At 44.1% G+C, this 9,586-nt stretch overlaps 1 protein-coding gene across 12 annotated transcripts in view; it reads left to right on the top strand.

Moving 5' to 3' along the window:
• Positions 1–3,493: 3,493 nt before the first annotated feature.
• The window catches only part of POC5 (POC5 centriolar protein), a 32,642-nt gene continuing 26,549 nt past the window's right edge, over positions 3,494–9,586 (top strand). For 3 of the 12 annotated variants that reach the window (XR_014060561.1, XM_081513938.1, XM_081513933.1), the window contains exons 1-2: positions 3,494–3,827; positions 7,485–7,580. Coding sequence is in view for 6 of the 12 variants with exons in the window: in XM_081513933.1 (XP_081370059.1) it covers positions 7,497–7,580 (84 nt within the window). In the remaining 6 variants the exon portion in view is untranslated. Of the gene's footprint in view, positions 3,828–4,097; positions 4,151–7,484; positions 7,581–9,586 lie in introns of those variants that run through there. The other 9 variants (XR_014060560.1, XM_081513937.1, XM_081513935.1 and 6 more) reach the window with 5 other exon arrangements.

Here is a 9,586-nt window from a genome sequence, read left to right as displayed (position 1 = left end):
AACAAACATGGTTACCAAAGGTGTTGGGGGGTGGAAATTAGGAATATTGGATTAACAGGTACACACTACTATATATAAAACAGGTAAACAATAAGAACCTACTGTATAGCACAGGGAGCTACATTCTATATCTTATAATAACCTATAATGGAAAAGAATTTTAAAAAAGAATATGTATGTAAAACCCTATCACTTTGCTGTATACCTAAAACTAACAGAATACTGTAAATCACCTGAAGGTGAAAATGAAAGTCGCTCGGTTGCGTCTGACCCTTTGCGACCCCATGGACTATACAATCCATGGAATTCTCCAGGCCAGAATACTGGAGTGGGTAGTCGTTCCCATCTCCATGGGATCTTCCCAACCCAGGGATCGAACCCAGGTCTCCTGTATTATGCTCTAATAAGAAAATTATGAATGAAAAAAAATAATGATTGCACAGATTCCTATCACTGAGCTGAATTACTCTCATCTGCAAACCTACCCTCAGAAGCCCTAATGACTCAAGAATACAGCATCTGTATAGTACTCAAAATACCAGTGGGACTCAGTAATACTGTGCTCTGAAAAACTAATTAATCTACCTCTCGCAGCTAGTCCTAGATTGTTTTATCAGGAGAAAGAAATGCTAAGGATAAAGAAGTTTTTATTTGACTAGAGGATGCTAACAGAGAGGTTCAAGGGCATGTCTTCATAATTAGGAAGAACAGAAGGCAGATAATGAGGGCTAAGAAACAAATTCCCCTCTGCCATTAAAAGGCCAGGGAATGCTGTGTTGCAAAATGCAACTATGGATTCCAGGAAATAAAGATATTCTGAATAAGCTCTTATTGCACTACAAATACCCACCTTGCACAGCGCTGCCACAATGCCTCATCGGCACCCATGATGCCCACCACCTCCCTTCATCTTCGCTTATTGACAGTCTTTCTCCCTCTTCTCTCCCTCAGTTAAATGTGTTCAATAAGTCCATCTTTTTGGCTCTCAGTGTGGGCAGGCATTCTAAACAGATTGTGTAGTCCAACTACAGAACTTCTATGTGGGGACATGCATTGTGATCCAACTGCCCAAAAATAATCTACCATGTTCTTTGCAAACCTCCCTGCTGAAACTCAGATTTCACCAAGTCAGTGTTTTAGAACATTGTTTCCAGAAGGCCAGTACTCATAGTTCATCAGGAATGGACCTCTGTGGAGACACGTGCCTCTCTCATCTATGGAAGTTAATTTACTATGTCAGCCACTTATAACCTGGGGAAACAAAGCCCAGCCTGAGAGGCTGTGACAAAGGCAGGTTCATTTGAATGGAGGAGTAGATGATGAAAAAGAAGGGAGGGAAAATCTGTGAGCCAGCAGTCTTGTTGAAAAAAACATCCATTGGGCTAGCTGTGATACGTCAAGATCTCAGAGCACACCACGGCAGTCTCACCCAGTATATCCCTAGCAAGGGTTCTAATCCTGAAATCTCTCCCATCTCCACCCCCTCTTCCTTTTCCCTGGACTTCTCTTCATTTGCCACTTTCTCCCTTGGGAGAAGGCAATGGCACCCCACTCCAGTACTCTTGTCTGGAAAATTCCATGGACAGAAGAGCCTGGTAGGCTGCAGTCCGTGGGGTCACGAAGAGTCGGACACGACTGAGCGACTTCACTTTCACTTTTCACTTTCATGCATTGGAGAAGGAAATGGCAACCCACTCCAGTGTTCTTGCCTGGAGAATCCCAGGGACAGTGGAGCCTGGTGGGCTTCCGTCTATGGGGTTGCACAGAGTCGGACACGACTGAAGCGACGCAGCAGCAGCAGCCCTCTCTCCAGATTTGCAACTCAAAGAAAGCAATTCTTTATATACTCATCCTTCAGGTCTCAGCTAAAATGCACTTTAGCACACAGGCATTTCCTGATTTCTCCTCACTTCAAACATAATTCATAATTATTTATGCATTTGTGAGAGGGTCTGTTGTTGTTAACTTTGTTTTTTCCAGTTAGGCTAAGTTCCATGACAGCAGTATGTCTATTTTGCTTACCATTCTATTCCTAGTACCAACAGAATGCTTTCTACATGATGACTGTTAGATAAATATTTGTTGAATGAATAAATACACAGGGTTCAAGCTGGCAATTCAATTTTCACGGATTTGCGGGAGTGCTAGTCTCCTCTCTTTGGCTCCCCCTGTAGGAACCTTGGGAAAGAGTCTGTTCTAAATTAATAACTAAGACAGGTTTGTTCTCTCTTTTAAATGTAGCTTCATGGAAGAGTGGTGATGGCTTACCCAACAATTTTCTATGAAAATCTGCCCCCCAAACAGATAAGAGAAGAAAAACATGGAGCCGAGTGCAGGAAGGCACAGGGATAATGAATCAGAAACAATTACATTGTAAGGGGTCACCACATGGCAATTCAATTTAAAAACAGATTTTTGAACCAGTTGTGAATTTGTATCTATCAATAGGAATTTGTCCTTTATAATAAGCATAGAAAAGATGGAGGGCGAGGAACAAATATAGCTTGTGGCAAAGAAACTGCTGGTGCTCTTCTTACTTCATTGCTTGAAGTAAGAAGCAATAGAAGTCTGGCTCTACCCACAGGTAAGTAGGTGAGATCCAGGTTATGCCACTTCTATCTACAGAAAAGGAAACGGATACCTCATCCTTTAGGTACCACAGGGAGTCTGAAAATTTACCAGGATCTCGTTTCTTGCTCTTCACATTGGAACATTCCCTTTGCCATGTGGATCCTAACGTACCTCTAGCCGTTATGCCAATATAAGCTGAAAGGCTAGTTTTTTGATGTTTGCGTGATAGGTATTTTAAATATAGTAAATCACTTAATCCCCCTACAACTCTCTATGTGGATAGCATTATCCAAGGTGACAGTGAGTAAGTGATACAACCAGGATGTACTTCACAGTGAATCTAAGGGCAACACTCGCTTCGCCAGAAGGGCTTGCCTTGCAATCTGACACGTTTGAAGTCATTAATATAACCTAGTCTAGCAGTTTCGTAAAGTGTGGTCCGCAGACCCCTGCGATCATAATCACTGTTGGTCTTTGTTAAAAATTCAGCCTTGCCCAAGACTGAAGGAATCAGCAGGTGGTGGGGGTAGTGATTCTGTCATGGGGCACCCGAGGAAGGAGACGATTCATATGCCTGAGGACCACACGCATAGACTATGGGCATTGTTGAAACGACAACAGTATTCCGCCCTAGCTCACTTCAGTCCTGCTTGGCAGTCTAACCAAATCGGTTCTCAAGGTTGCCCGGTAACCCGCGGGCCAGAACTGCATGGATCTCGGGCTTCTGAACGCGGGGCGGAGCTCCCTAAGACTCCGCCCCCTCCGCAGCAGCAAGAGCCCCGAGCTGCTGCTCTCCCGAGGTAACTTCGTTCCGGCTGCGCCCTTACCCGGCCCGGAGCCCCGCCCTCGACGCGCGGACCAATCAGACGGCAGGTTGCTGAAGCTCGCGGCCAATGCCCGGGGCCGTCTTTTCTTCCTCCTTGCAGTTTGAAACTGTCAGGTTGCTGCTGGGGAAGCCGCTGGACTCGCTGTTGTTGCAGCGGCGACGAGGGTAGAAGACTCGGAGGGAGGAGTTGGGGTTTGCAGAGAGCCTCGGCGGTGGGTAAGCGGCGCCCCTGGCGGAGGCTCTGGAGTGGGATTTAAATAGCCTCGGCCGGGGTTGCAGCCCCTCGCGATCGGACACGACAGGGTTGGGGGCGTCTTCCGGAAACTAGGGCCCTTGAGCTGCTCTGCGTGACGGCAAGATCGAGAAGTTTCCCCTCCTCGGCGTCGGGGAAGAGAGGGCAGGAAGGAAAGTTGCCTGAAGTGTAATAACGGTATTGCAGCTGTAGGTTCGGGTCATTTAAGACGTATGGGGTAAAATGACAGTGTGTGACCCTTTGTTGTTTTTAAGTAACAATTTGATGTGACACAGGGGTAAGAGAACTTGTAGCCCTGTGCTTGCTCGCAGCTGCTTTTTCCTCTGCCTCTAGTCCGTGGCGTGGGGAGGGGCTGGCGCACCCCCTCTCCATGCCTGCAGTTAGGGCAGGTCAAGGGCGCAGGAACGTCATTCAGCTGCCAGCTCGCACGTTAATTCACTCTTCCAGTGCCTCTTGGGGGTTAATTTGAATTCCTGGACCCCGCTTCCCATAACAGCCAGGTAATTACCAAGATCTAATTTGACTTGTTTGGCAGTAGACAAGCGCTCAGAAATCTCGTGATTTCTGAGATCTTAGGTTAGAGAATTCTGAAAATTTGATTATCTGATGTGCATCTGCTTTCCCTAAAAGCAAGTTTCATTTTTCTCCTTTGTCTCAGAACTAGAGACAATAAGGAAAATGCTACTGTTGTAGGGTTTTAGATAAATTGTCATACTTTGGTGTCATCAAAGCAGGGCAGATGGAAGATTTATAGCATATTTTCTAAAAGTACAATATTTGTTTTGTGTCTGCAGTATATATATTAAGAAACTCTTTCTGACATGTGACCATGTTTTTCAGCTTATTTGTGTACCCCCAATCCCAGCCACCTTATTACCAGTACCCCCAATCCCAGCCCCCCTTATTACCAGTCTTCAAACACATCCTAAAGGAAGAAGTGAATGGAAGTAGAAAGGACAAAGTTACCACAATGGTGGATTTGAGTCCCAAAGCAGCCTTCCTTGCTGCAGATGCATGTGCTTATTTTATCCTCCTTAATTGGCTTAACTAAAGTCACTCATGCTGAGATTTAGTTTACTTATCTTGTGTGTACACAGTAATGCTCATTGAATACAGTTAAAATTTCCTTTCCATAGTCTAGCCTCAATCTGTGTTTCCATTCTAATACTGCACTTCTACCTGGATCTGCCCTTTTTCCTTCAATTTCTTCATCTGGTAATATTCAGCCTACTTGATTAAGACTTGTTCTACTTTCCACTGAAATTGTTCAGGCAAATGCCCCAGCAACTTCTGATTGCCAAACTCAAGGGATTCTGTCAGATTCTCATCTTCCTTTGGCATCTGTCTCTGACCCCCTTCCTCCTGGAAGTTTTTGTGATGCTGTTCTCAGTGTTCTACTGTTCTGACTTCCTTTTCCATCGTTTTTGGTTCCTCTTCACTTACCCTTTAAATATTAGCAGTTCTGATTTTAACTTGCCTCTTGTTACAGTGGTGGTGGTGTAATCACTAAGTCATGTCCCACTCTTGCAACCCCATTCATTGACTGAAGCCTGCCAGGCTCATTTGTCCATGGAATTTTCCAGACAAGAATACTGGAGTGGGTTGCCATTTCCTTCTCCAGGCATCTTCCCGACCCAGGTAATGAACCTGGGTCTTCTGCATTTCAGGTGGATTCTTTACCGAGTGAACCAGAAGGGAAGCCCATCCCAGCTCAGTCGCAGTCCTTAACTTTACTAAGGCTTTATTAGTACCCTCTGGACACATATTGGAAGATGAAGAGCCTCTTCGTAGAAAAATATGCATACACTAAAAATACTGCACATGATTTGGGTCTCCTGCTGCTAAGTCACCTCAGTCGTGTCTGACTCTGTGCGACCCCATAGACGGCAGCCCACCAGGCTCTGCTGTCCCTGGGATTCTCCAGGCAAGAACACTGGAGTGGGTTGCCATTTCCTTCTCCGATGCATGGAAGTGAAAAGTGAAAGTGAAGTCACTCAGTCATGTCTGACTCTTAGTGACCCCATGGACTGCAGCCTACCAGGCTCCTCCATCCATGGGGTTTTCCAGGCAAGAGTACTGGAGTGGGATGCCATTGCCTTCTCCGGGTTTGGGTCTAGGGACCTCAGAATAAGAACTCACACTTCTTTGCCTAGGTGATCTTAACCTCTCCCTTTTATCAGCAGTTCCCATTATGCTGATTCCTCAAAATGAATTTCCAAACCTTTACCTCCAGTGCAGGGCTCCCACTTTGCTTAACTCCAAGAAGCACCTTTCACCTTGTAGCCATTGTGAATGGCAGTACTTGGAGTTGTGCATCGAATAAACTGGCGTGGGCAGATCCTGCATGTCTGCAGCCTCAATTTCAGTGCCTTAGAGTCACCTCACCCCAGGAAGTCTGATAAAGAGACCATATTACCCTTCCCCCAGCCTACTCATCTTCCTGTATTCCTTGCCTTGGGGAGTATCACTACCTTCCATCGTTGCCAGCCAGAAATCTGGGCCAGACCAGCAATTCTTCCCTTTAACCCCTTAACCGATCGTTGATCACAGTCTCGAATTTCCACTGCCACGACCCAACTTACAGTCATGCCTCTGACCCCATTTATCTCCTCGATTACTACCGGAAGGAACATATATATCTCTTGGGCTACTGCAGTTGGCTCTCAATTGCTCTCTCTTTAGTATCCCACCTCTCAAATCCATCCTGAAAGCTGCCAGAGTGATCTTCCTAAAAGACAAGCCTGATCATGTTATCACTTGTTTAATTAAGACTTCAATAACTTCTCTTAGAAAAAAGACGAAACTTTTTAACATGGTGTAATTGTGATCTTCCATGATCTGGCTGCTCCTTGCCTTGCCTGTTTCATCCTTAGCCAAACCCTGATCTGTGCCCTTTGCTCCAACCTCACAAAATACTTGTAGTTCCTGGCATATGTGTCTACATCTCTTTGTCTTTGCTTATGCTGCACTGTTGCCTCACATATCCTTTAATCTTTTATCTGTCTCTCAGGTCTCAACACCCCAATCGGCTGTTCCCATTTCTTCACACCCTCCCGATCTTACCCCATGAAAAAGGCTACTCTAACTTTTCTACTTTGTGTTTTAGGATCTAACAGCACTTTTTTCTAAAGTAATTACTAGTATATGCATGTCTAGCCCTTCTTGTAGATTGCAAAGTCCTTGCGGACAAGGACTTCTTCATCTTACCTTTCTCCCCAAGTCTTACATATAACTGGTATTCAGATCATTTTGAACAGTCACTATTTGCCTTTTACATAAACTTGTCACTAAAAGTATTTTTATTGTTACTTATTTTTTGGTTAAGATCTTAAACAGTGTTTCTTTGCATGATATTAGAATTTGTTGTTCTGTATGATCTTGCTTTTCTGAAAAGAGTATTCCCAAAAGGTCAGTTCCTCAAGCAGAGAATTTACACAAATTGTTCGTTCTCTCTCGGTTCAGTGTCTCGTAGGAGAAGACGCAGCATCCAGGTGCTCAGACGTTGTGGAGCAGCAGTCACACTCTCTTATGCCCCACAGTCCCCACAGTGGCTGTTTCTGAGGAGCTTCCATTTTCCTTTAGTCTTCCATGATATACCTCATCTCCTTGACCACATCATAAGCTCACTACTTTCCTTACCCAGTGATTTTTGTCTGTGGATGTTCAATATGTTGAATGATTTTAACATTTTGAATGATTATTGTTTCCAGGATAGGATGTTATTACACACACACACACACACACACACACACACACTCATATTTAGAAAGCATTTTATTTTAGTTGAAATATTGCAAAAAAAATAAACTAAAGTTAGCTTTTACTGTTTTATAGTATTTATACAGAATGTCATCAGACGGGGAGAAATGCTCATCTCCGGTTTTGCAAAAAGACTCCGAACGAGGCAGTTCTGTCTCCTCAGATCTTCAGGTAGGAAGACATGTCTAAATTGACTATGACTTACTTATTTCAAATACATGACAGTATGAGGAAAAACTAGGAATACATTTCTCATTCATTCATGCCATTTACATTTACATTTATAATATGTTTATAATGTGTGTAAAATTATAACAATATCAAACGTTGGGAATTATTTTACACACTTGGAAAAATAGCTTGCATTGTTTTAATTAACCTTTCAGAAAATAATCATGAACTCTTCTAGCATTCTCTGTACCAAAGCTCCAAACAATACAATGAGAGGAGAAGCTGAAAATCTGAAGAAACACTTTTTTGTTGAAATTTTCTCTTTGTAGCTCTCTCTCTCATGAATGTTGCTTTCACTTTAATGCAAATCAGTCTGGTAGGGAAACTATCCAGCGTTCTGGGGCCCTAGACTCCCCAGTGTTCCACTCTTGGTTCTGGCCCCTGTTGCCGCACCACTGAGCACCCGCTGCTGCCCAGGACCTGGGCAGACACAGGTACACCGACTGTGCAAGGTGTGGCTTTTATATGAAATGTTTTAAATTTCTTTTAATTATAAACGTTTTATCATCAAAAATATGGATTAAAGATTTCTAGAGTAGATTTTTAAATGAGAGAATACTGACGTGCTGTATCTCAGGTTTTCTCCCTCTTAAGAGGGAAAAAGTTGGAGGGTATGTTTATGCCTAAGTAGAGTAAGTTGCTATTGACACTGTAGAAGATGACAGAAGCTTTAGGGAAATATTTTATGAAACAAATATGTTCCTTTAATTGAAATTACAGGTTAAGGAATTGGGAAGCTATTGGAAAAGTATCCGTGAGTTTGTACTAGGGTAAAGTGGTCTGGAATTGTGACATAGATGTTTCATCCTTGCCTTCCCTTTGAATGGCAGCTCTCCCATTTCGTGCATTCTTTTTAGGTGACAGTGCTTTACTGCATCCTTCATCTTTTCTGTATTCCAACTTCTCCAAAAGAATGGTTTAACTTAGGTATACCAGTGATACTGTGATTTACAATTAAAATATTTGGTCTTCATCCCATTTCTGGCACAGAGCTCCTAAAAATATTGGAATTTCCTAACTAATGAGGAAATGAAGGTATCTTTTGTTACGTTGATGATGTGACTTTTGGACTTCACCCCAGGATGAAGACTGGTTGCTAGGAGTAAGCCAACCACGTGATTAGCTGGTTGGAACTTTCAGTCACACACACTCCCCTACCTTGAGGGAGGGGAGAGGGCCTGTAAGTTGAATCAGTCGCCAGTGGTCATTGATTTAATCAGTGAAGTGAAGTGAAGTCGCTCAGTCGTGTCCGACTCTTTGCGACCCCACGGACTGTAGCCCACCAGGTTCCTCCGTCCATGGGATTTTCCAGGCAAGAATACTGGAGTGGCTTGCCATTTCCTTCTCCAGAAGATCTTCCCGACCCAGGGATCGAACCCAGGTCTCCCGCATTGTAGGCAGACGCTTTTACTGTCTGAGCCACCAGGGAAGTCTGATTTAATCAGTTGTGCCCCATAAAAATCCAAAAGGACTGGGTTTGGGGAACTTCCTGTTGGAGAACACGTGGAAGTGCTGGGTGACTGGCCTGTCAGGAGAGGGCACGGAAGCGGCATGCCCCTTCCCCATACCTTGCCCTGTATATCCCTGCCCTCTGGCTTTTCCTGGAGTACAGCCTTTTATAATAAACTGGTGATCTAGTAAGTATTATGTTTCTCTGAGTTCTGCGAGCCCTCTAGCAAATTAGAGGGGGTCTTTGGAACCTCTGGTCCATAGCTGGTTGGTCTGAAGCACAGGTGATAACCTGGACTTGTGACTGGCCTCTGAAGTGTGGGGCGGGGAGGGCGGTCACGGGGACTAACCCTTAACCTGTGGAATCTGACGCCGGCTCTGCTGGGAAGTGTCAGAATTGAGACACCCAAGTGGTGTCGGAGAATTGCTTACAAATCACACTTGGTAATTGTTGGATCCAGAACCCTTATAAGACCTTACAATATAAACACTTTGTA

The sequence above is a fragment of the Giraffa tippelskirchi genome, chromosome 7 (assembly GCF_054371585.1).
Source record: "Giraffa tippelskirchi isolate mGirTip1 chromosome 7, T2T-mGirTip1v1.2.pri, whole genome shotgun sequence".
Lineage (NCBI taxonomy): Eukaryota > Metazoa > Chordata > Mammalia > Artiodactyla > Giraffidae > Giraffa > Giraffa tippelskirchi.
Note: the sequence above shows the minus strand (reverse complement) of the source record. Positions and strands in the feature narration are given on the sequence as shown.